The sequence below is a fragment of the Equus quagga genome, chromosome 18 (genome assembly GCF_021613505.1).
Source record: "Equus quagga isolate Etosha38 chromosome 18, UCLA_HA_Equagga_1.0, whole genome shotgun sequence".
Taxonomy (NCBI): Eukaryota; Metazoa; Chordata; class Mammalia; order Perissodactyla; family Equidae; genus Equus; species Equus quagga.
Genome location: NC_060284.1, coordinates 40,593,917 through 40,620,627, shown reverse-complemented (window position 1 = coordinate 40,620,627; position 26,711 = coordinate 40,593,917). Strand labels below are relative to the sequence as shown.

General features: G+C 46.7%; 1 protein-coding gene across 3 annotated transcripts in view; it reads right to left on the bottom strand.

Moving 5' to 3' along the window:
- Window positions 1–26,711, bottom strand: part of ELAPOR1 (endosome-lysosome associated apoptosis and autophagy regulator 1) — a 70,272-nt gene that overhangs the window by 21,195 nt on the left and 22,366 nt on the right. For all 3 annotated transcript variants that reach the window (XM_046645888.1, XM_046645890.1, XM_046645889.1), the window contains exons 2-7: window positions 12,082–12,202; window positions 9,759–9,951; window positions 4,512–4,659; window positions 3,964–4,044; window positions 3,225–3,330; window positions 2,948–3,097 (exon numbers count right to left, since the gene is read on the bottom strand). In XM_046645888.1, coding sequence (XP_046501844.1) covers window positions 2,948–3,097; window positions 3,225–3,330; window positions 3,964–4,044; window positions 4,512–4,659; window positions 9,759–9,951; window positions 12,082–12,202 — 799 coding nt within the window. The remainder of the gene's footprint in view (window positions 1–2,947; window positions 3,098–3,224; window positions 3,331–3,963; window positions 4,045–4,511; window positions 4,660–9,758; window positions 9,952–12,081; window positions 12,203–26,711) is intronic.

The window sequence follows — 26,711 nt, the reverse complement described above, 5'->3', positions numbered from 1 at the left end:
CCCATTTTGTAGATGAGGAAACTGAGGCACAGACAAGTGACTTGCCCAAGGTGGCACAAACAGTAAGTGGTGGAGCAGGGATATGAACCACAGTAATTTAGTTCTGGAGTCCCTGCTCTTAAACCCCATGCTATTCCATTAGGAAATGAATCCCTAATGTTAAATGTAACACAAAGGAATTGATCCTAATGATCGAATTTTAGGTATCAGCGAGAAAGATGCTTTTAGTTAAGCCTTTGTTCTTAACATCTCTACCCTCATTGGCTCTGCCTTAGTCTAGGTCCTAGATACCAGCGACGGTGCCTGTTGCAAAATCTCTCCACTGTGGCCTCTGCCACCAGCCCTTCCTTTCTTCATCCATTTTCCACATGACAGCCAGAGTGGTCTTTCAAAAGCACAAGCCAAATCGTGTCACTCCCCAGCTTAAAATTCTTTAATGGCCTCCACTGCTGATAGGATCAAATCCCAGTTTTCTAGCAATGGCACAGAAGGACCATCCATAATCTGTTCCCTGCCCACCTCTTAGCCTTGTATTACCTTCTCTCCAGGTAAGCCCCAGCCAGGCCAAGCTACTCCAAGATCCCTGAGCCTTTGGCTTTGACTCATACTTCTTCCAGAACATCCTCCCCCATCGAATCACCAACTCATCTTTCAAGATTCAGCTCATCGTTCAAGACCACAGCTAGTGAAGACTTTCCTCCCTCCCTCCCCAGAGAGGACAGACCACTTCCCATTTTTGCCTCTACTGACCACTACACTCAGCATTCCTATCCCAGCTCCCACTGCACCATTGACTTACTACACTTAGGTGTTTCTATGACCACGTCTCCACTTTTTGACATAAGCTGGAGGGCAGGCACCAACTCTAACCCTAGCGCCAAGCCCAAGCCCTGGCACCTGGCAGGCACTCGGAATTCATTTGTAAATGAGTGACTACATGGTCCCAGGGCCTCCGTCACTCCCTTCACGCACATTCCATCTAGACTCTCATTAGACTCTCTCTGCATTTTCCCAGCCTCCCACTGACTCTGTATTCCAGAAGAGTCAAGTCCCAAAGAAATGCAACTCTCTTTGTAGCCCAAGCTGGTGACGTGGTCAACAAACTGACCATGTTCTTCATAGTAAAAACTCACTTCCTAGTTAAAGGGGTGGATTGAGAAATTGGTGGCAGCAGGAGAATGGACTCCAGGAATCCAGACTACCAACCTAACACTTTCAAACAGCTCTCTGGATAAAAAGCAGTTTACGTAGAGTTAATCAAACACTCCTAGGCAGTTTTTCTGGAACCACCTTGCCATTCAAACCCTTGTACAACTGCTGGGCGGGAAAGGGATCGACAAAGGCTGCCATTGATAGAGCAGGGAAGAGGAATAAGAAATTCAAGTGGAAAGGCAGGAGTTTAGACTTACAGATGAAAACTTCCTCCAAGATCTAAACACTCCTGTTCTTGCTGAAAACTATGCTCATCTGGCACAAGATCTGTGTAGATAAATAGGACTTTTGGTTTAGAAATAGTGTGAAAATAAGCAGTTCACAAGGTCAATGGTCTTAGCTGAGCAAACACACACTGTAAGACCTGTGTGAGGAGTGGGTGTGTCCGTGTGAGGGGACCGGGGTCTGATTGAGAGAGGCCTTGAACTGGATTTGTATATGGTTTTGTGTGAAAAAGGAAAAATGGAACAGTTATGATTATTTGCAGGGGAAGAGAAGGGACTCTTTTCTCTCCCTACTTGGTTGTTCCAAACCTGTCTTGGAGATTGGCCCCTGTGCCAACCATTGGACTACCTGGGCAGAGGGCCCTCTGGGGACCCTGCCCATCTTACAGCAGAGCCCTGCTCCCTGTTTCTCTTGTTGGGGTGCTTTAGACAGCTGTTCAGGGAAGGTAGAAATAGGCTGCTTCCAGCTGTCCTCTTATTTTCCCTTAGAGCAGTGGTTTTTCAACTGTGTTCCAGGGAACCCTGGATTTCCTTAAAAGGCCTGCTTTGAATTCAGTGGATGTTCAGGCTAATAAATGATTGTAACTTCCATCTTTTTTTTTTTTTTTTTTTTGAGGAAGATTAGCCCTAGAGCTAACTGCTGCCAATCCTCTTTTTGCTGAGGAAGACTGGCCCTGAGCTAACATCCGTGCCCATCTTCCTCTACTTTCTATGTGGGACGCCTACCACAGCATGACTCGCCAAGCGGTGCCATGTCCGCACCTGGGATCGGAACCGGTGAACCCCGGGCCACCGAAGTGGAACATGTGCACTTAACTGCTGCGCCACCTGGCCAGCCCTGTAACTTCCATCTTAAGCCCTTGCTATCGAAAGGTTTTGCTCATCAATACAGCCTCATGGCTGTTTTGAATTAACTTTGATAATAATTGTTATAAATTAAAATATGTAAATGTATATCATATTTACTGTATCTATTATTTCTAATTATAATCTTATATAAAAATTTCATAAAAAAAGATTTCACTGCTTAAAAATAAAAAAAGACTGCAACCCCTTTCCCTAACTTTCCCAGTCCCTCTGACCTTGAGCTGCTTTTTCCTTTTTGCCAGGGCAGCATGCACTTTTTACTGTCCAATGTACTATATAATGGATTCTATATTTATTCTAGTTACTTTTTTATTGCCTATGTCCGTCTCCCCACCCCCATCTCCAGGATGTAGATTCCATCCACCCTGGAAGACAGGGACCTTTGTCTGTTTTGTTCACTGATGTATTCCAAGCACCTAGACTAGGGCCTGGCAAATAGCAGAGGCTCAGTAAATATTGAATGATTTCATTTCAAGAGTGATTGGTGAAGTGTGGATTGGCAAGGCTCCTCCCAGGCCTGGAAAGCAAGGGTTTGAGAGTTTCCATCTTCAGCATGGCCAGAAGCACAGCTTCACTTCCTGTTTCTCCCTGTGTGTTTGTTGGTACCCACCCCACAAAACTCTTCCCACCTTCACACACATCACCTGAATATCTGTCAGGGTCACACTGGTGGCAAGAAGTTTCTCCCTTGTTTGAATAAGTGTTGACTGGGCAAAGTTTGCAGAAGGAGGAGCCCTGCTGGTCTGCGTATGTGCCGGGTTTGCAGGGGAAGCATTCTGAAGTGTAGGCCACCCCTAGGGAGGGAGATCAACATAGAAAAGCAATGACTGAGCCCCCTGGGGACTGACCCCCATCCTCCCTGCAGAGTCACGAGGCCCAGCCGTCAGCAACAGACCCCAGACCCAGCCCCACTCTCGGTACCTGTTATGGCGATGTTTCTCACCAGCACAGGCTTGGACACTTTGGACCACACTGAGAAGGCCGTGGTTCTCCAGTAGAGGACATTATTGCCTCGATTTAGCTCCACCTAAAAACCACAAACAGCAAGAGTTAGTTCAGCCTCAGAGACAGACATTCCCTAATCTGCCGGATTAGCCTCTTGTTGGGACCCCTCCTCTTACAGTCTGCACGACAGTGTCTCTTCGGACCCTCTCCCTCAGCTTCTTCAGCTTTGCCCTTCCTCCCATCTTGACTAAGCTCCCCTCTCCTCTTAAGCCTCGTCCTAGAACCTTGTCATGCTCTCTCCCCCCGCTTCTCCCTCAGTCGCATATACCACGAGCATCTCAAAAGGGCGAGACCAATGAAGGGGCCTGAAGGCACTGATAATAGGGTGACTGGAACTCCCTCATTCTTCTCTGGTTCTAGTTATCCATGGCCCATCCCCAGGAGACCCAGCCCTTAAAGCTGGAAAGCAGCTGGTCCTTGGGGTCAAGTCATAGGAGCAACAAGTCAGTCTTTGCCTGTATTCTGTCAATTCAAGAGGAGAGAAACTATAGTGTCCTCCTCACATCAGACCCCTACCTTCTAGGGACAGAGGGGTGGAAGCCCAGACAGGGAGGAAGCACTTCTTGGAGGAAAGATCCTCAGTCCCTTTTCTGGGATTTCTAGGAAAGGCTGGTCTCTCCAGCAAAGGTTAAGGGAAGGCTGGGATGATACTCACACTGTGGAATTCCCATCCTTTCTCTGTGGTCTTCATCCACCTGGAGTCATCTGCACTGGGCTGGCACTGGTCATTCTGGACCTGAGGCAGCAGGAGGTAGAGATCATAGTCTCAGCTTTCTAAGAAAATGTGTTCCTTACCCCACACTGCAGCAGCCCTCCAGAGGGCCCTTGCCAATTTCTTTTAGCATCTGAGCTCAGAACTCATGAGCCCTGAGGCGGGGTTGGGGCTAGTCATACACACAAAACATCAGTGCATTAACACCAAAGAACTAATGAGCAATTCAGAAGCCGTTATACGCTGTTTGCATGTCTGAGCAGGGCAAAACACCAAGACATCTGCCAGACTCAACTCTTCTCCCCCAGAGTCCTTGACTTCTGCCTCTCCCCTCGCGTCTTGAAGCCTCAGCTCATTTTGCCCACAGTTCTCTCCAGAGCGAAAACAAATGTGGTAATTTCCCAAGCAGGACTGCGCTTGTGGTTCCTGCAAATGAACTTGAGCCTCGGGGAGTCTTTACTTCCCCCCTCCCGCCTTGGCCAAGGGCTTACAAAAAACTCAAAGATGATGCTGGAGTCTGGGTAGTAGTACTCGAAGTTGACAGTGCCGGACTGCTTCAGGTTGACAGCATACATCAGCGTGGCCGTGCATTCGTCCGTGTTGGAGGAGATGTAGTCGCCCAGGGGAACCCACTTGGACCTGCGAGGGAACAGGAGCCAAGTTCACTGGCAGGGGCACAGCCCACCAGGCTTTGTGCAATGTGCAGTTCTCCTGTCCTGCTAGGTCTCTGGGGAAATCCAGATTTGTGATTCACAAGTAGAAGCTTGGACCTGAAAATGCTCGGTGAAAAATGGCCTTCAGATCAAGGAGCCTAGGGGTACAGGCAACAAGAGGAAGACAGGTGGGCATGCCCCCACATTGTGCAGAACTACCCAGCAGATAGTGGGCAAGTGAGGGTGGGGTGGGGGGATAACATTTATTAGTTGCTTACTGTCTCCCAGGTATTGAACTACATGTTTTATATTCATGATTTCTTTTCGTCAGTAAGAGGAAGTACTATTTTTTTCACCATTTAATGGATGATGAAACTGAGGCTTGGTGAGTACCTTGCCCAATATCACGCAGCCAGCAAGAGGCAGGGGCTGAGATTCAAACCCAGGTCTGCCTGACTCCAAAGCTGTCAAAGAAAGTCAGTAGATACAGCTATTTTCAGACCTTCGCAGTCCATCCAGTCTAATCTACCTGTTTTTCTGGAAATGTACACTTTTAGATGCTACATGTAACTGGATTGTACGGGAAGGGGGAAGGCCACCCCAGAGACCATCAATCTATTCATATCGATTTTATGCCCTAATATCTCTCAACTCTGCCCAAGGGTGTTCCCTACTCCCCCCCCTCCCCTCCTCAGCTCTGAGCTGGCCCCTAACTGGCCTGCCTGCATCCAGCCCTGCCTCCTCCAGCCCCTTTTCCATAATGTAGTTGGAGGGACCCTCCAGAACAAAAATCTGACCACGCCACTTTCCTGCTTAAAACCCCTGTGACCCCCCGTTGCCCTTAGGATTGGGCACAAACTCCTCACCCACTCTCTGTACTCCAGCCCTACAGAATTTCTGTTGAACTTCTTTCACCGCTGGGTCTTCCCACATGCTGTTGCTTCTTCTGGGAACAAACTTCTGCCTCCCTCCCTCTGTTTAAATCCTACTCATGTCTTAGAATAAATGTCACCTAATCTGAGAAGTCCCACTTGAATCTTTACCTGCCTCTGCTACGGGGGCCCTTAGCTCTGTTTGCCTTCTCGTAACACAATCCTACTCGATTTCATTTAAATATATCATGAAATATTTAAGACCCACCATGCTGCTTAAGAAATATGGTACAGCAGAAGCCTTGGTGGACCCCCAGCTAAGCCCAACCCCCTTCCTATCACACACTCCTGTCCCCACAGCCAAGGAACCGCGTTCCTGAATTTGGTGCTTAATCTCTGTCCTTTACTAATTATGCATGTCTCTCTAAACAACACACTGTATGACAGTGCTTTGCATGTTTTAAACCTTATGTAAATGTATCATACTTATGTATTCTGAAACTTGCTTTTTTTTTGGCTTCAATATAGTGATTGCAGGATTCATCCATATTCAAACACAAAGCTCTTCTTTCATGCTTACCGCCATATAATATTGCTTTGTGTGGTTCTACCTTATTTATTTACGTATTACTTGTTGATGGACTTTTAGATTGTTTCCAATTTTTTGCTATTGTGCACACTCTGTTGGGAACATTCTTGTTCCTCTGCTTACACGCACGTCTGAGTGGAAGGATGGGAGCAGACCTGCTGGGTTAGAGGGAATGTGACCTCCAGCTTTACCAGCTGCTGCCACACTGTTCTCCAAAGTGGTTGCTATCAATTTACACCCATCGGCAGTGTAAGAGAGTTCCTGTAGCTCCACATCCTCCCCAAATCTGAAATAGCGAGACTTTAAAATTGTTGCCAAGATGACGTGGTAGCAGCTAGTGTCTCATTGGGCATTAAGTCTTATTTCCTTGATTATTAGTGAGGTTGCACTTCTTTTCTTAGTTCATTTGCAATTTGATTTCCTCTTCTGAACATACTTTAATTCTTATTTGTCTGTCTTCCTGGCTGGTTTATAGATGCTCTGAGGGCAGAGACCAAACTAATCTTGCTCACTATTGTATCCTCAGCACCAAGCCCTGGGCCTGGCACACAGGAGGGACAGGGGATTAAACAGGTTAATGGAGGAAACGGGTGACCAAAGACAATCTCACTGATTGTGCTTGAGACCATCCCAGGTCACCAATTATTAGTAATGATCAACAAAGAGAACCTCAGATTAGTCCACTGGTTTCCCCCTGTGTTTGTCAGAATAATATGGTACTTCCAGCTCTTCAACAGTTAGTGTTATTCTCGAATGGAAGCATATCCAGAATACCTAAGCTGAGCTCATCCAAGATACCCCAGCCAACCTAATGCTATTGATTTCTCCTGTCGAAAGAGACAACATGATGCTGATGTGCTCCATGGCATCAGCTATAAATAATTCCTAAGGCTGGATGAATAATTAAAAGGATGCCATAAATGGGTTACATTTGAAAAATGCATCACAATTCCAATGTTTGTTGGAGCTATCCCTGGGGAAGATCATTTCACATTCAATAATGACAACATGTCTTGATTGATTCTAGTGCCAGGCATGGCTCCAAATTCTTACATGTATCATCTCATTTAGTCCTTACCATGACCTATAAGAAGAATACTTTTTTTTTTTTGCTGAGGAAGATTTGCCCTGAGCTAACATCCATGCCAATCTTCCTCTATTTCTTAGGATGTGGGCCACCAGCACAGCATGGCCACTAACGGAACAGTATAGGTCTGCGCCCAGGAACCAAACCCCAGGCCGCTGGAGTGGAGCATGCTGAACTTCATCACTAGGTCACCAGAGCTGACCCAGGAATGTTACTTTTATCACCACTTTTTAGGATGAGGGAAATTGCCCACAGTCATTCAGCTGTGATCTGCTTATTCCTGCTTTGTTTTACCATGGCCCAGGGGAAAGGGAGGCAAGTTTTCAAAGAAGAATTCTCGCATGGCAGCACTCAGTCACCCTGCCTAGCTCACGCTGTGTGGCACTGATTCATAAGTTCTGGTTAGAAAGAAGAAACCGTACAGGTAAACTTAGAAGCTTCCAATGTTTGAAACCCTTTTAATGTTGACGTCTGTCTTTCTCTCATTCTTGTTTCACCTTCACAGTTTTGGGGCTTCTGTCCTTTCTTCTCTACTAACATGCAAGGTCCTTCCTATCACTCCCTCTTCACTTCTGTTGCCTCTTGCTTATCCCAGTCTTGGGTCTGAGGACTGTCCTCACCACCTTAGTCCTGGGACATTTATCTGCAAACCAAGGATGAGCCCCTGAAGACTCGAGATCCTGCCATGGAAACTCCATTCAGTTGGCCTGTTTTGTTCCCAATTATTTATTCCATGTCTACTTTGTGCCTGATGTCAGATGCTGGAGACACAGCAAAGAACAAGACACACCTGATCCCCTCCCTCTTGGACCATGCATTCTATTTCCCGTTGGGTTGGAGGCAATGGGCATGGATTCAGGTAAATACACGGCAGAGGAAAGCCAGACACGTGGTATCTTGGTACCAGCTCAGTTATTGCCTTCCTGAGGGGCTGTGAGGAGACCACAAAACCTCTCTAGGCGGCCATTTCCTCTCCATTTCTGCAGAGGAGACACATCCTTTCCCCCCTCCCAAGGATGTCTGGGATGCCTTAAGATCCAGGTCCTGAGGCAGTCTGTGCGGTGGAAACACAGGTTGTGATTAACCTACAGGCCCACATCCCGCCTTGCTGAGAGATAACGATTTCTGGACTGTGAGTACAGTCTCCAGAGAGAGAGAAACTCTTCCTTCGCGCGGGTAGGAATTGGTTGAGTGAGCTGGACCTGCACCTTGTCCCGGTCAATCTCATTCTCCATTAGGACTCAAATGGGGGTTGGTCCTCTTAACCCACACATTCCCTCTCCTTCCAGCTTTAACCCTCTCTAGCTTCCTTTCTGCCAACAATGCTGTCATGCTAATGATTTGGATACATAATATTGAACTCTAAAATAACATTAAAATTGGACTATTGGATGCCTGCTGCCTGGCTCAGACGATGGTAGTTCTAGGCGATTTAAGTACAGGAATGGAAGGCATTGCTCCCAGTTTTAGAAATCCAAGTGTAATACAATTATTAACTCCTTTTTATACCTTTGATTGCTTGGGTATAAGAGAAACTTTCATACACTTTTCTCCTGTATTGTCGATATTTAAAAAAGAGCAGTGGACGATTGTCTTTTACGTCTATGTATCGCCATGCTTTTCCTCCCTAGGACCCAATATTGCCTTACATGCCATTTGTCATTCAAATGTGGCAGCATGGGGCAGTAGAAAGCTTGGGGCTGGTTGTGAATTCCAATATCACCAGTCGTAAGCTGGGTAACAAAGGACAAGTCACTTAACCTCGCTGAGCCTCCAGTTCCTCATCTGTGTAATGGGAACAGTAATGCCTAGTTCATAGGGTTCTTGTGAGGATTATAGAAAATAATAGATGTAAAGCATCCAGAATAGTGCCTGAACTATAGACGGCACATCATTTAATTCCTATCCCTGGAATTAAATATCCAAATGTTTCATAAGGATAGCTCACTGGTTCTCCAAGCAACCTGGGCAGAGCTTTTCAATTACTGAAAAGATCTCCTTCTGAGCTGGAAATTTGTCTGGTCACCAGGATCTCAAAGGTGATCTCAGCCACCACTGGCCAAAGCTGCGGTCTGATTCTATCTCCCTAAACCTATAAACTCAGGTTTGGCAGATCTTTAGAAGTTCGCACCAGAGCCAGGAAGATACCCAATGCTTTGCACATTGTGTTGCAATCAAGTTGAGGAAGTTTATTGGCTGATCCGAAATTCCATGGTGGAAATTCAGTTGGATTTTGTTTTAAACGGACTGGGCTATTTAACCTTTGTGCATCTTGTCCACTTCTATTTCTCCGTGTTTTTCACCTGTTGCACGTGCCTGTCAGTCACTGGTAAGCTTAGGCCAGCAAGAGTGGACTGAGATGATCCAACAGTCTGTGGGGGCCTGCTCCAGCCCTCACCCTGGCAGCACGGCTCCCTCTTCTCCATCCTCCCTGCCCAGCCTGAGGGGCAGGAGTGGAGGCTGTGGCGTGCTCTTTGTAGCCCCTTCCCCAGCACGGGGAGGGGCCAGGCTGGGAGATGGGGGGTGGGAGGACTTACAAAGTGCAGTTCTCCGTGGACTCCGTAGTGCTGTCTTCAATTTCCATGTTGGTTGAGATGGTGGCAAAGCCATGGGGCAGCTCGTCCCACTCATCAAACCGGATGCCTGTGCCAAGGGAGTAGCGACCCTCGGCGCATGGCTTACAGGACTGCTCCTTCATGTCCAGAAACTCCCCGGCTTTGCAAGAGAAGGCTGGAACACAGAGCAGGGACAAGGGTTGGGTGGTGAGGCTGCTGCTGTCCCAGGAAAAGTGGGCGGGTTGTGGGCATCCCAAGGGGAGGAGCAGAGGATTGAGATCTAGGAGTTTGATCCACTAAGATTTAGACCCGTGGCATGTCTTATATGATTCCATTTACCTGGAATGTCCAGAATAGGCAAATCCAGAGAGACAGAAAGGAGATTTATGGTGCCAGGGACTTGGGGGAGGGGACATGAGGAGAGATGGCTAATGGATATGAGGCTTCTTTCTGGGGTGACGAAAATGTTCTGAGATTGGATAGTGGTAATGGTTATGCAACTCTGTGAATATTCTAAAAACCACTGAATTTTACACCTTAAAGGGGTGAATTTTATAACACGTAAGTTACATTTCAATAAAGCTATTACTTAAAAGAAAAAAAAGAAAAGATGTAGGCCCATGGAAGCTCTGCCTTGCTGCAGGACTTTGGGCTTGTCCCCAGTGGTCTCGTGTCCTAAGGGAGCAGCCTTGGCCATTAGCAGAGCTCTCCAGAGAAGAGGAGACGGTGGTCTCTGGAGCCGGCTCCTCTGAATGGCACACGGCCCTTCAGCCTTGAATTTCCCCCTTGAGTCTCTGGCCTCTGTCGCCTCCTTTCTGGTTCTCCTGCCGCCATGCTTGTCGGGATTCTCGTGACCTGTTAGCTCCACCCTTGCGACGTCCTCCTAACTAGTTTCCTGTTTCCTATTTTTGCTCATTCTGTGGTCAGCGGTATCCTTCTAAAACACCGATATGTACTATTATTCCTGTTATTTAAAAAATAATCAGGCCCTCCCCCTCGGTTATGGAATGAAGCTCTCAGTCCTGCGTTCAGTTGTCCATATTTCCCCCTGATCTAGCTAACTTTCCAGCCTGATCTCTCACTACAGGCCTTTCTCCACACCAGCCCCACCTGTCAGCCTCCCTGTGTTCCTTCCACTCTGGACCGCTGTTCTTCCCTGAATGTGTCTGGTGCTCTTCCACCTCCAAACTTTTGCTCAAGGGGTTCTCCCAGCTGTTCCTGATCCCTCAAGCATCGTAACTCCCATTCTTTTTCAACCTCATATTAACACATCATATTGATGTGTTCTTCCCTCTAGGTTCTGAGCTTTTCCAGGGACAGAGGCTCAGTGATTGACACAGACATAGCAGGAGCTCCATAAAGCTTTGTTGAAAAAATGAATGAGTGAATGAATGCTCCTTCCACCAGACTGTAAGCTTCTGAAGGCAGAAACTGTGCCTTATTCATCTTTGTGGTTCACACAGCATGTGCACAGGGTGCTCAATAAAGTTGGTCAAGCTAACTGAAGATGGCTCGTTTGTTCCCGTTAGTCACACCTCAGTTCTGCTCAAATCTTAGCAATGTCCAGTTACTAACTTAACAAGTATTTATCTGCATACCTTCTGAACCAGGCACTATGCTAAGCTTATTTTAGATTTTGAATGCCCTCAATCTCCTTGCCAAATCTTCAAGCATTCCTCGATTCTAGTCCTCGATTTTTATTGTTACCCGCTTTTGCATTTCTAAAAATACCAGTGCAGGAGAAATAGCTGCCAAGGCAGGAAAGTTGTGACTACAGAGTCACAGAGGTGGGGACGGGAGCTGCAGGCAAGTCACCGCCTTGCTGATTGCACAGTCAGCCCCACAGTCGGGGAGGGTTCTTGTTCCCTGGCGTGATGCCCAGTACATCTTAAGGGTCTGACTCTGCAAAGATTCATCTACTCTGGCTTCCTTTTCAAAACGAGAGCAAACAGCAATCTTTCCTAATGACTGATTGTGACTGGTGAGTGCAGATTGGAGGGAAATGCACAGGCAAAAAAGAAACCGTATGCAAACAGAAAAAATATCTAACTGGTGCTCGGCTGGAATTACTTATATTTTATACCCCAATGGGATTTTCATTAAAAAAAAAAAAAGAAGAAAATTCAGATACCCAGTTTGCATCCACGAAATAACATTCTTGCACCAAATCTCGAAAGGTTTGGAGATGGGGACTAGCTGGGGGAAGGATCTGATTCCTTAAGGCAGCTGCACGCTCAGGAGGGGCCTAGCTTGGCTGGCAGGAGGCTGGGGGCAGAGGCCGAAGCCAAGCAGGGTGGCCACTTACAGCACTCAGTGCCCTTGACGGGGTCGGGGAGGCTGGTGCATAGGCCCGGGGTGTGCGGCACGGCGACCCTCCACCTGGAACCTGTGCTGTCACACGCGGTGTACTCATAGTGGTACTCAGACTGCAGGGGAGAGAACAGTAGGCAAAACGTGCATTAGTAGCGATCAAACATTAATAGCTCCCCACCTACTTCCTGCCCAGCACAATGGCTACCAGCGCTCATCAACACAGTGACGGAAGGGAACCCCGGCAGGGAGCCAGGGATCATGGTGCCAAAATGATTGTTATGAAGCAGATATGGGAGCTACAATTATTTGGATCATTCCTCTCCACCTGGACACCATTGAGTCCTTAGAAATCCTTGTGTGTGTGTGTGACTCTACTTGCTATTGTGTATAAATAGTGTCCTGATTGATCAGAGAAATGTGTGAAGGTAACCAAAGAACAGGCTAGAAACATATGGAGTTTTTCTTTATCTCAAACTGTAGAATTTATGAGCAAGGACTGGTCCATGAATATATTTACAAAGGATTGTCACAGAAAAAATGTTTCTCTTTCCCTGTGTTCCTCATGCTCTCTTGTGCCCAGAAAGACTATAAATTCTACCTTGCATTTTATTAAAAACATCATATTTAGCCCAGGCAGGTGATGTGTTCTCATCACGTGAGCCTGTTCATGCCTAATTTCTCTGGGCAACAAGAAATTCACAGTTCAACTGCTTTACCTGAACTGAGACTCAACTAGGTAACAACAACAAAACAGCCAAACCCAGCCCTATGCAGAGCAACGAGAAGAGTACAAAGCACTACTTGGGAGAAAGAAAGCACAATTGATGTGCCAAACACCCTTAAACATTTCTTACTCTTTTAAATCTTGTAAAAAACAACAGACCAGAGAATGAATGTGATTTGGGCTCTGACAAGTATTTAACAATTGGCGTTTACCTAAAACTATATTCGAGTGCAGAAGTACTTTGTATTATTATGTCCACAAGAAAAATAGGGGCCGGCCCCATAGCCGAGTGGTTAAGTTCGTGCGCTCCGCTTCTGCGGCCCAGGGTTTCGCCGGTTTGAATCCTGGGTACGGACATGGCACCACTCATCAAGCCATGCTGAGGTGGTGTCCCACATGCCACAACTAGAAAGACCCACAACTAAAAATACACAACTATGTACCGGGGGGCTTTGGGGAGAAAAAAAGGAAAAATAAAATCTTAAAAAAAAAAAAGAAAAATAGATTTAGTGTCCTCCTTCAACCCACAGGAAAGCATGATTGCACAACATGTATAAAGGCAAGGAGCGGAGACTAAAAATGAGGCCGTTTTGAAGTTTGCTAATCTAAGAATGCATCGGAATCAAAAGGAGAAAGCTTTCCCTTTCAGGCCAGGTAAATGTGCCGCGTTTCATCTATTCTAAGGTGCATATTTCTTTCACATTTTAGCGTCTGTGACATCAAGATGTGGCTTATAATTGACACAATAAGGATGCGTTGTGTCCTATTTTAACTGATAGAGCTTTTCCTTTCTTTGTGGGACATAAAAAATGGTGTGTCTTAGAAGCAATGGCATCTCAGACTCGTGGAAATATGATAAACATGTTTCTCCATCTGCAGTTTCAGAAATTTAGGATGATGAGAGCAGTTCGACAGCTCCATTTGTATTTTCCTCTATTAGAAATATTTACCAAATGCACATTGTATGCCCAGCGCTTAGCGGTACTAGGCGTTGTGCCGGGGACGGCTCAGGGCAGCGACACACAGACTCGGCACTTTCATCCAGAGGGAGAAGATGCAGAGGAGAAGGGGAAAATGCAGGGAACTGCGAGCCTAACATTTTTTTTTTTTTAAAGCAAACTATTATACAGTTTTACCTCTTCTTCTTTTTCTTTTGCTGTATGTGTGTGAGGAAGATGGCCCTGAGCTAACATCTGTTGCCAATCTTTTTTTTTCCTCCCCAAAGCCCCAGTACATAGTTATATATCCTAGTTCTCCGTCATTCTAGTTCTTCCATGTGGGATGCAACCACAGCATGGACTGATGAGCGGCGGCGTTAGGTCCGCGCCCAGGATCCGAACCAGCGAACCCCAGGCCGCTGAAGCAAAGTGCACGAACTTAACCACTGGCCCCGGGGCTGGCCCAGTGAGCCTAACTTTTGATGAGAATCTTTGGCTTTGCATTTAGATGCCAGTGTCATCTAGGAAAAAAAGACTATCAGGATGGGAATTCTTTTTGCCCTTGGGCTAACATCCCTCTGGGTCTATTTTTCCTCATAATTCCAGTCTTTTCCTTATCCCAGAGGACTCTGAGGTAAATAGGGTAACTGCACATATATCAATTTCAGGTTTAAAAATGATGCTCTCCAAAGGGTTTTGCTGCAGGAATAAGGGGTGAAATCCACCGTATGTAAATTAAATGGAGAATTAAGTGAACCAGGCAGAAAGGATTTGATGTTCTGCCTGTGAACATAATTATGCCGGTCATTTGCATACTGCTTCTACAGTTCCCAAACACCATCTCATTTGATCTTCAAACTCCCCATGAGGCAAGCAGAGCAGGGTTGTTTCCTTCATTATGCAGACAAGAGCACACTCCCGGCAGGGGTGAAATGGTTTGTCCAAAGTCACATAGCTGGTAAGTCACTGAGCTCGAGCCCAGGCCTTCCCATGAGGAATCCTCCACCCTCGTACATCCAATCAAACACAGACTCTCACTGGGCCAAATTTAACAGCCGAATCTAAGAATTTTAAAAGACAGTGTTGGTGGTCTGCCAGCAGCCAGGCTCACTCCCGAGGCCTGAGAATTGGTGTTAAAATATCTGACCTGCTCAAGCAGATAATTTCAGCTCACTCGGACTGCATTTGGCCTTTTGGAGACTCTGGGCCAAGTCCATTTCTTTTCATCGTCTTTCATTTGGTGTCCCCTGGGGCCCACTCAGGTGGGAAGTTTGCTGGGAAAATGGTGGTTCCAAGCCTTAGGAAATTTCCCTTTCAATATGTGCTAATTTACTTCAAGTCGTTGGGGGACATTGACACCGTCCAAGGCGGCTGGCTCTGCTGCAGCTGTTTCAGATCTGAACCACACCTTGAGATGTCACCATTCAAGACATAAGCTTAGATGAACAGTTAAATCAGAGACAACGGCAACACTCACAAATTATATTCAGCGTTCTGTGAACAGATCAATTCTCTGATTGTACCTCAATTCACTCAGTGATGCGTCTTTGAAAGTGTATAGTCTGCTTAAAATGCAGGTTCACAAAGAAGACACACAAATATACTCAGTATATATGCCCAGCATATAATTCCTTGCTCTCCCCATGTACAGTGATATGACACAGCCAAATCACAATTTTAAATGAGGCACAGTGGGCAGTGGCTGCTGCCTGTCCATCAGGGGAAGAAGGCAAGAAGGGTTTGGAAATGAGAAGTGGGCACCTTAGTTAATCTGCCCTCCCCTCATACACCCAGCCACATGTATTGCTCCTGGAACATGAGAAAGAAGAGGAAAAAACACTGAAGTGGGAACCTGCTTTGCCAAATATTGAGCTATCTGTTGGTAACACTGATCTTTCAGCTCCAGAAGGAGTCACTCACACCCACAATGCTTTTAGCCCTTGTCGTCTAGGTGTTGAGTGGACTGCTGAAATGATAAAATAATTGACAAGTCAGAATGGTACCTGGATGGAAATGTGTCCTTCCTTCCACTTTTCTCCTCAATTCTTTCAAAATAACAAGTCTTAGTTTTTTAAATGATTATCAAAGTAGTAGATTAGAGATTGGTGATTGTCTCTAATTAGGATTAGGTGCTGGAGATGCATTTGGTTGCTGTCCACTGTAGAAGACGTATAAAGTGTAAGCTGATGAGCTGGTGACAAAGGCATGTGGCGGTTGTTAGCCTCTTTGGTGCGTCCTAAATAAATAGGCAAGCTGGAAGTGATTCTGCCACCCCGTTACCACACGGTACTCAACTTCTCTAAGCCACAGATGCCTTATCTGGAAGATGGGGAAATACTGATAGTGCCGCATAGGCAGGGCTGCTGTGCACAGTTGTGGAGGCTACCCACAAGGCTGCCTGGCTCAGGATGCGAGTAGAGGTTGCAGTCTAGCTCGAGTTCTGTATACTGGGTGTGTGCTCTATTTTGGGGCTGATGGGCCCAGAAAGGCTGCCTTTTCCCCATTTGCAATAGGTTGGTTGTGAGCATAATCAGATGATGTATGTCAAGCACTTAGCACAGTAGGTTGTTTTCTTTTTTTTAAAGATTGACACCTGAGCTAACATCTGTTGCCAAACTTTTTTTTCTTCTTCTTCTTCCCAAAGCCTCCAGTGCATAGTACATAGTTGTATATTCTAGTTGCAGATCCTTCTAGTTGAGCTATGTGGGACACTGCCCCAGCATGGCTTAATGAGCGGTGCTAGGTCCCTGCCCAGGAGCCAAACGGCGAAATGCTGGGCTGCTGAAGTGGAGCACATGAACCCAACCACTCGGCCACAGGGCCAGCCCCAGCACAGGAGGTTTTTCAATCTTCAAAACAACCTAACAAAGTAGGTACTATTATTTTACCATTTTACAGATGGGAAAACTGAGGCATCGAAAGGTGAAGCCAGTTGCTCAAGGCCGCACAGCCGGCACATTGCCAGGCTAGGACTGACCCGGGCAATCTGAGTCCAGACCCTGTGTTCCAGGCTGCTGGTGTTTGCAGGTGGCCTGTGGAGGCTCCGATCACACTCACAAAGTGTGTCTGGGGCCCAGCACTGGCTCTCAAGCTGCTGAAAACTTTGCGAGGAAAGCCAAGGGTATAAAAGACTTTGCAAACAGGGCCCACGGCGGAAAGAGTTGAGCCCAGCGCCTGGAATGGGGGCGCTGAAAGGCACTTTCAACTCGTTGGAAGACCTCCCCTGTCGTGGACTTCTGTCGTTTTCGCCTGCCCCCTCCTCTCATGACGGAGCCTCTTTGGGAGGACACATCCCCTCCTGAGCATAGTCAGTCTCAGTGGGATTGTCGAATGAGGTGGCCCCCTCGTCTGCCAAGGCATGGACACGTGGCCCACACGAGGCCAATCCGATGCTCTCCCTGGGTAAGTCGGAGACGAGATGATGGGGGCGAGGACACTCAGCCATGAGCAGGGACTGAGATGGGTCGGAAGTGAGGGAAGGATGGGCCAGGAAAGCAGGCTAGCTGGAGGTAAGCCCTCTCCTTTCTCAGCTCTACCTAGGGCTGGCTTTGGTGCCCCCACCAATCAAAATCCACAGTAGCAATAAAAATGAAAATTATACCAAGTGAGACAAGCCAGTCCCAAATGGACAACCACTGTATGACTCCTCTCATGTGAGATACCCTGAGTAGTCAAATTCATAGAGACAGAAGGTGGAAGGGTGGTTGCCAAGGACTGGGCCCCTGAGCAGTTTCGGTTTTGCAAGATGAAGAGTTCTGTCAGTGGATGGTGGTGATGGTTCACGACGATGTAAACGTACTTAATGCCACTGACCTTATACTTAAAAATGGCTAAGATGGTATATTTTACGTTATGTGTAGATACCACAATTTTTTTAAACTAGAAAAAAAAGTTGTGTCACAGGTCCTGGAGAGCATGCCCAATCTCTGAGTTATGCTATTAAGTTCCCCGGAGAGCAGGAGCCTGATGATCTGACAGTCTAAATTTAAGAAACATACCCCAAATAAATTTTTTTTTAAACTACCATCCAATCAGTTGGCCAAATTCAAGAGACACCAAGAGGGAGGAGTGGAGGAAGGAGTGGAAGGCCACAGACAGAGTGGACCTCGTGACAGCCTCACGGGAGATGCTCTTAGTGGTTCCATGACGTTTACATGTTTGCTATTAACAACCATTTGAAAGCACTGCATTGCAGTTGTGCAAATAAATATTAACTGCTAAATTTTTTCCCCCAAACATTCTGCTCTTTTGGAATTGAAATATTTAAACTCTAGAAATCGTGTTAATTTAGAACATGTCGGGTCTTCTACACCCTAGGAAAATGATGTTCACTTATTCCATGTTCAACAGGTATCTATGGAGAACCTGTTATGTGCTAGGTTCTGGTGAAACAGTGCTGTGTGAGACAGTCACAGCTCTCAAGGAGCTGTGTATGTGGGGGGAGTGTGCTGGCAGGGGTGGGGTGGGGAGGACACAGACTATAAACACATGTACAAACAAGCCAATTTCCCATCTTCCACCATTCTCCACCATTAGTTGTCACTGCACGCTCTTCGTGCGTTGCTCCTGCTTTCTCCAGAGAAGGTTCTTGATGTCTGTTATGGACTGTATATTTGTGTGTCCCCAAAATTCGTATGTTGAAGCCCGAACGAGATGTTATTTGGAGGTGGGACCTTTGGGAGATAATTAGATTGTGAAAGCAGAGCCCCATGATGGGATTATTGTCTTTACAAGATGATGAACAGGGGGCCGGCCTGGTGGCACAGTGGTTAAGTTTGCACATTCCGCATCTCGGTGGCCCGGGGTTTGCCGGTTCGGATCATGGGTGGACACATGGCACCACCTGGCAAAAAGCCATGCTGTGGTAGGCGTGCCACATAGAAAGTAGAGGAAGATGGGCACGGATGTTAGCTCAGGGCCAGTCTTCCGCAGCCGAAAGAGGAGGATTGGCAGTAGTTAGCTCAGGGCTAATCTTCCTCAAAATAAATAAATAAATAAATAAAAGAAGAGGCACAGAGCTAGCCCGCTCTCTCTCAGCCATGCTCACATACAAACGAGCAGATGGCTTTCCGCAAACAGGAAGAGTGCTCTCACCAGACACTGGATCTGCTGGCACCTTGAGCTTGGACTTTCCAGCCTCCAGAATTGTCAGAAATAGATGTTTGCCTATTTTAAGCCACTCAGTCAATGGTATTCTGCTATGGCAGCCTGAATGGACTAAGACAATGTCCAAGCACTCTGGCAAAGACACTAACACATCTCCGACTCCAACTTGACACTAACCATTGAACCATACTGTTTCTTTTTCAGCTGATGATGGTGTGAAAGCCAGACCCCACAAACATTTAGCCTAGCTGCTTAGGAGTCACCTCTGCCACAGCAGAGCTGAGAAGACGGAGATGGCCAGCTAGAACGGTCAGACGGAGAACTGCGGGACCGGGTGGTGGTGAGGTCTGCGGTTCCACCGGCCTTCTTCCTGCCAGGGTGTTTCTCCAGCCCAGTTGGCCAAGGATGCTGGTAAAGGCGGGGCCAGACTGACTGGAGCGTCAAAGGGCTGCTCCCTAAACAGGCCCTCCAGGGGTTAACAAGGTGCTGCTGGGATGCAAAGACCCTCAGTGGAGTGACCACCCCTCTGGACCGCAGTCTTCTCGTCCAGAGCCTGAGAAAGTTGGACTGAGGCAATTTCTCATTTCTAAGATTCCTTCCGGTTCCAGTACGTTATTATTTTACAGCTGGTACCTGCGTGGAAATCTGTTCTTCCTTCCACCTTTTCCCCGCTTCCTTAAAAATGGCACATCTTGGTTTTTAAAATAATAATCAAAGTAATACATGTGGATTGGAGAAAAGATGAAAATACAGCCTATAATTAAAAAGAAAATAGACATCTGCCTTAAGCCCACCACACAGAGGTCACTACCTGTAACATTTTATTGTATTTCTTTCCAGGTTCTTTTTCTATCCATGTACACCATTTTTAAAAACACGGTGAAGATCATATGGTTCATAGTCTGTGTTGTGACTTTTCTCCATTTAATTTCAGGTCACAAGTGCTTTCTTATGTCTTCAAGGTTGCACCATAGTTTCTGTAACCATTCTTCTATTGTTGGACATTGAGTTTTGTCCAATTTTTCCTTATTTTAAATAGCACTACAATGAAGCTTTCTGTGTATCTCGGATTATTTCCTTTGGATAGATTCCCAGAAGTGGAATTGTTAGGGTAAAGAGTAGGAGTTTCTTTAAGATTTTGATCCGGAAGGTAGACTTCTAAAGAGAAAACAGTCATCTCTAAGCTGTTTTATTTTTACTTTTTATTATAGTAAATTTCAAATGTATATATTTTAAATAATGTTATGAACCCCCATGTCCCTATCACTCAGCTTCAATACTTAATTTCTGCCAGTCTTGCTCATCCACCTCCACCCACTCCCCTTTTACTTCCACCTACTCCTCCCCACTTGAAGTGTTTTTGTTTTTGCTGAGGAAGATTAGCCCTGAGCTAACATCTGTGCCAATCTTCTTCCACTTTATATGTGGGTCACCACCCCAGCATGGCTGAGGAGTGGTGTAGGTCCACGCCCAGGATCTGAACCTGTGAACCCTGGCTGCTGAAGCAAAATGCATCAAATTTAACCACTACACCATGGGGCCGGCTCACTGAAGTTATTTTTTATAGTTAATCTTTTTAAAGGTAAAATTGGTATACGTTGAAATCCACAAATCTTAACTGTACAATTTGGATAAATGTATACACTTGAGGAAAACATGGACAGGGCTAAGAATCACTGCCCAGAGCCTGCTGGGGGAGAAGGGCTACCCCCCTGCCACCGGCACCCCACAGACAGAGCACAGAGCCAAGCAGGTTTCCCAGATCCTGCGCCTTAGAATCAGGAGCCACAACCCCCCAAGGAAGCAGGGGATCAACACAACCTGAGTTTGTCTTGGCTGGGACAGAGCCTGCATTAAGAAACAGGTTCTTAAGTAAACCCGGATTCTGACTAGAGGGCTTGGGTCTGGAGGGGGCCGCCTCCTGCTCTTCCCCCAACTACAGGCTCACCCACCTTCCCCTCTCCGTCCCTGAAAGGCAGATCCTTCGGGGACAATGTCAAGACGGGGCAGGGTCGGCCAGGCAGGTGCCCTGAGCTCGGCGCAGCAGGGTTGAGAGTCTTTGTCGACTCAGTTGCAAACGTTCCTTTGCTTGGAGAGCACCTGACCCAGATGGAGCAGACGCCAGTCAACAATTCCCCCTGTCCAGGAGAGACCAGCCTTTTGCTGGGAGGGAGGAATGAGCTCTGCTTAGCGCAGAATGTGGAAGACCACGGAGAAATGTCAGAACTTGAACATCAGTGCCCCAAGAGAGACTTTCTCTTAGGCCCAGTCCTGGCTGGACGGTTTCCTGGACTTCTGTTGTTTGTTGTTTTTGCTTTGGAGTGCCCTCACGGAGGTTGTGGGCCATGCTCCAGCTGCGGCTCGGGGGCACAACCACCTCGCTTTGTCCCCGCGTGGAGTGGCACAGATCCTTTTCTATTGTTCTCCAGCTGGTCAGACTGGGGAGGGCATCAGGGCCTCTCCCTCTGTCCCTCCTTCCCACCCTCTTGGACTGCCCACTCAGTAGCAGTGTCTCCTGGATCTAGTCACACCAGCCCCAGACCTCTGGTGCCTACATTGTCTGACCATCACAACCACCCGGAGGTCACCTTAAAAATTCAGATTCCCAGGCCCTGCCCCCTAGGTTCTAATTCTCCAAATCTTTTTCTCCTTCCTCCCTCTTCCAAACCTCACTCTTCTATGCCTCAAGACTTAAGTATTTATCCCATTTGGAAGCAAATCAGATAAACAAATCTCCCACAAGACAGGGGTTCTTAATCAACAGTCCGTGGATGGCTGCCCCCACAACCAGACGCAGAATTGTAAGTGCTTGCATGTGTGTGTTGTTCTGGGCATCACATCTTCTAAGGAGTCCGTTATCCATCCCCCCCACCTACAGAAAAACATTAAAATCTGTCGTAATGCGTTAGTAATTTTAAAATAGCTTAATATTTTATCAAACAAAGGCTGTTCACTTTTTAACAGGGTCCTGAAGTACTTTAACCCAGGGATTTTCAAACTATACTCCAGAGTCTAGGGGTTTAGAAAGCCAGCCCCTTCGAAGGGGAGTGGGGATTCTCCCTTTAACAGAGCAATATTGCTTTTTAAATCTCTTTTTGTTTTTTCGTGTCAGTTAAGATTTTGTTTGAACCCAAAGTTTCACACACAAAAAAGTTTATCACCACAGTCTTCACTTGAAACATCAAATTGCTAAAGGTGGAACTGCAGGCACTGGGGCAGACTCACAGGCTCCAGGATGCCTTGTTGGCCTTCCTTTAATCACCCCAGGTAGTCGCTTGCTTCCTCCACCTACAAAGCGATGGCCCCGCTCCCCCAGAGGAGGCACCAGACCCAGCAGGCAGCAGGGAAACAAACAGACCCCCAGCCGGCTGGCCCTGCTGGCTGTCCTCAATCTGTGTGCTGTTGCCTAGCAACATGGTGCCGGGAGCACTGGGGCTCCCAGCCTGAAAGAGTATGGAGGAGCCCTGGCCTTACGTTGTCCCTTCTTCAGCATTTTCTCTTCTACTCTGGGTTTCCAGCTTCCATTTTGATCAAAACAGCAGGGAAAGTGGTTAGTGGCCCCAGCAGGGCCTGCCCTGCTGGTTTGGCCATGGACACATCACACAAAGCAGATTCTGGGTCTCCGCACCCAGCTGGGCCAGTGTGTGCCACCACGTTCTGAGCCAGGCGGGACCCTGACCCTGCTGTCCAGACCGTCTGTAACTTGAGCTGCCTGTCCATTTTGGGCACAGCCTTGGCCTGGAGGCTCCTGGGAGACACTGACAGGCTAGCTAGGCAGACGGGCCTGGTGTGGTCCATTAGTGAGCACATACGAGCACCCTTGTACCGGACTCTGGGCTGGTCACTTTGTCCCCCACAAAACCCCCCAGTATCATCCCTACTGCAGGGACCTCCCTGTTTACAGCAGTAATCCGTTCCCCTCCGTCCCGCTGACCCTCAAATCCTGAGTGACTTTTTTCCATAGCACTTACCACCTTCAAACACGCTTGATAACTTAGCTACTCATTATGTTTATTGTCCATTTCTGTCCCTGCCCCCACTCCACATCAGAGGCAAGCTCCTTAAGAACAGGGATCTTTGTTTTTGTTCGCTGATGGAGCCCGAGTTCCCAGAACAGTGCCTGAAACACAGTAGCTAAGAGATCCAGACGCTCGTCTTGTCCTGCCACCCCCCAACCGCATGACCGTGGACTGGTTCTTAAACCTCCCCGTGCCTCGCTGCCCTTGCCCATGAAACAGGGCTGATAACCGGCCCCCGCCCCCCCACAATAACACAATTAAATAGATCCCCCCAAAGCGAGTAACATCAAACTCTCGGGACAATTAGGAGATTATGTTCAGGGGAGCTCTTGTAAATTGTCTGGAAAAAAACAAAAGCAGCAGCCAGCTACTCTATGAGCTCGCCTGGAGAGGGCTTGTGGAGGGGGCACCCAGGCCCTCCTCTCCTCTTTCTGGCAGCAGTGCTGGGAGAAAGGAGCCCAGTGACATTTCTGGCCTAACAGCTATGACGACAGCAGGAGTTAGACCCTCCCGGGTTCGCCCGATGTTTACTGCCCACCCTGACTCACCCTCTTCTCTAATCCCAGTCTTCTCGTACATATGAAACAACATCTGTCCTTTCTCGGCTGTTTCTCCTCCAGCAACTCCCCTAAAGCTAATCTGTCCAGGAGAAGGGCTGGTCGATGACATTTAGACACGCGGTAACTGCTGCCAGTCCATCGGGTGCCCAGGGCTTTGCAGGGTTGCTGGTAAATATCCCTAGGATGGAAATGGCTTTGTCACCAGGAAACGAAATGTCCCTTCATAAATTCCAATCCGTTTCTGATAAGTGAGAGTTTGGCACTCACACCTGTCTGCAAGGCAGGGCTTTACGAGATAATGTTTCAAAGATGTGCTTTTCTTGGGTTTTAATGAGATCAAAATGTTCCATTAAATGTTTTCACCTGAGCTTTTAATCATACCTGAAAGAAACAGGCCAACTAGGACCTGGCCTATGCAAAACTCTCCAAGGACACCTAATGTTTGGATGTGTTAGCTGTTTACGATGGAGAATTTGAACTTGGAAGACGGACTTCTAGCCTGAAAGTCAACAGACAGCTTCCACAACTCCAGTGGAGCAAATACATCTGAGCAGCTGCAACACCACCATCTCCCAGAACCCTGTTTCTCAAGCTGAGTGTTAAGAGTCCTCAAACTCTTACCCATTAGCAGCCACTCTCCACCTTCCCCTCTCCCAGCCCCTGGCAACCACGAATCTACTTTTTGTCTCTATGGATTTACCTATTGTGGACATTTCATATAAACGGAATCATACAACACGCAGCCTTTTGCGCCTTTTTACTTAGCATAATGTTTTCAAGGTTCATCCATATTGTAGCATGTATGAGTGCTTCATTCCTTTTTATGGCTCAGTAATATTCCATTGTATGGATATACTGCTTTTTATTTATCCGTGCATCAGTTGATGGGCACTTGGGTTGTTTCCACTTTTCAGCTATTATGAATAGTGCTGCTATGAACATTTGTGTACAAGTTTTTGTGTGGACATATGTTTTCAATTCTCTTGGGAATATACTTGGGAGTGCAATTGCTGGGTCATATGGTAACTCTGTATTTAACGTTTTGATGAACTGCCAAACAGCCTTTCACAGAGGCTGCACCGTTTCATATTTCCACCAGCACCGTAAAAGTTTTCAACTTCTCCACATCCTCGCCAACACCCTAGCGGTGTTACAGCCACGCTGGTGGTTCACTTTATCTCTTAAACACATCTAACACCACTCCCTGACAGGATCCTCTGTTTCCATCAGGACTACATCCGGCCATGGGCTAGAGCTCACTTACACAAGCTCACAAGAGCTGACTGTGCTCGTCCATTCACAACTCCATGCTCAGTGACACTGACAGCTTGAAATTGACCACGATGGGAGTATTTACACCACGAAAATCAGCAAACACAATCAAGCAGGGTTTCCCTTCACCTCTGAAGAGCAAATTGTTAAACATTTACCAGCACACCATTAACAGTATCCATTGAGTCCTAAATCCACAGCTTTGATTTTCTCTTTCTTCGGTTTGTAAATCCACGCTTCTACCTAAACATCTTCTAGTTCAATTAAAATCCTAGCCTTTTCTAAAGCTCAGCTCAACTGTCTTACACAAAGCTGTTTCCATAGTTTCAATTGTCCTCATGGACTGATGATTCCAAGTTTATATGTTGAACTCAGCCCTTACTCCTGAGCTCCTGAACCTTATCTTTAACTGCCTACATTCCTCAGGCATTCACATCCAACCTTTAAAGACAGTTCTCAACTGCTCTGCCCTCTGGTGTCCCAAAACTAACTCAATGGTACCATCCTCCACTTTGTGATGGCTATACTGGTCTTCAGGGTTTTTTGAATAATACTTCCTTTTCATTAACTTTATCTGCTAGCAATTTATATTACAATGATAATAAGTAATGTTTATATTTTTACAAATGTATATTTTACTTGATGTGCTATAGAAACTGCATTTGAAGGATTCAAATAATTAGTTTTACTTATTTCTTTAAAATATTTAATAAATTCCAAACACTTTAAAAACCAAAACGCCAATCTTGGCATTGTCCTTTCGCTGTGATATTGAAATTGCTAGATTTAGCACCTCCCCAAGCCAGGAACCATGTCCTTGACACCGCTCTCTCTTAGGCCCCACATATAATCACCGAGACCTAGCTACTGCTCCCTCCCAAATAGCTCCTGATCAGTCCACCTCTCTCCATCCGCACTGCTACCAGTCAAGCCAGAACAGTCCCCTCTTGCCTAGAGGAGCCGCCTCACTACTTGCCCAGGCTTTGCTTCCTCCTCTCCTCCAAGCCACTCTCCAAGCTACAGCCAGAATGACTCATCTGCACTGCAAAGCAGAACGTATCACTGCCCCACTGCTGCCCGCAGAGTACACACCGGACTCCCTCTCAGGCTGACAAGGGCCTTCACTCCCTGGCCCCTGCTTACTTCTCCAACCAGCTCTCCCTTTATTCTGAACTTATGCCCCAGCCATAACATTTTGAGACGTTGCCTACCTTACCTCAAAGTAATTCAGCTAACAGTATTTACTAAGTATACGGTGAAGGGATACAAACATGAGCAAGGCAGTCCTGGCATAGACAGGGACCACTGTGTACAGCTGTATCAGTTGTGCACTGTGCTCCCAGGAAGTGCTGTTCACATAATGGTATACAAAGTATCATCCTATAAGCTGTACACCATAGGACAAGAATGCTGTAAATGGATATAGAAACATAATATCAGGTAGAAAGTGACGTGAGAAATAACATGCTTTAATAATTTTAAAAAAGTGATTTCTTTAATGTCTTCTAGCTTTCTTTTTACCTCCAGTCCATACCTATAATCTCCTGGATTATAATATTTGGCTTAAAATTCAACTCCCCAATCCCAATTTGAATAACTAAAATTAATTTAAAGGAACCCCTCATAACTTATGCATTATACTTTGATTTTGTAACTAGCACGTTGTCCCACGAGCATTCTCCTGCCTCTGGTTTTGTTCTTGCAGAGAGAAGCCTATGGTCAGGGCTGCCATCACGTCTTCCATGTACCTCCGGTGCCTGCAGGGTGCCCCAACTGCGCAAACGAACTCTGGGGGTAAATCTGAAGGCAGCAGGGGCTGCTTCCTGGCAGAAGAACTAGGTGGTGGGGGACAGGGGTGGGAGGAACACTTACTTTTTATTCTGTACCCCCTTATACTTTTGAATTGATTATCACGTAGATGAATTACCTGTTCAAAAAAAAATTTCTTTTCCTCCCCAAAGCCCCAGTACATAGTTGTATATCCTAGCTGTAAGCCCTTCCAG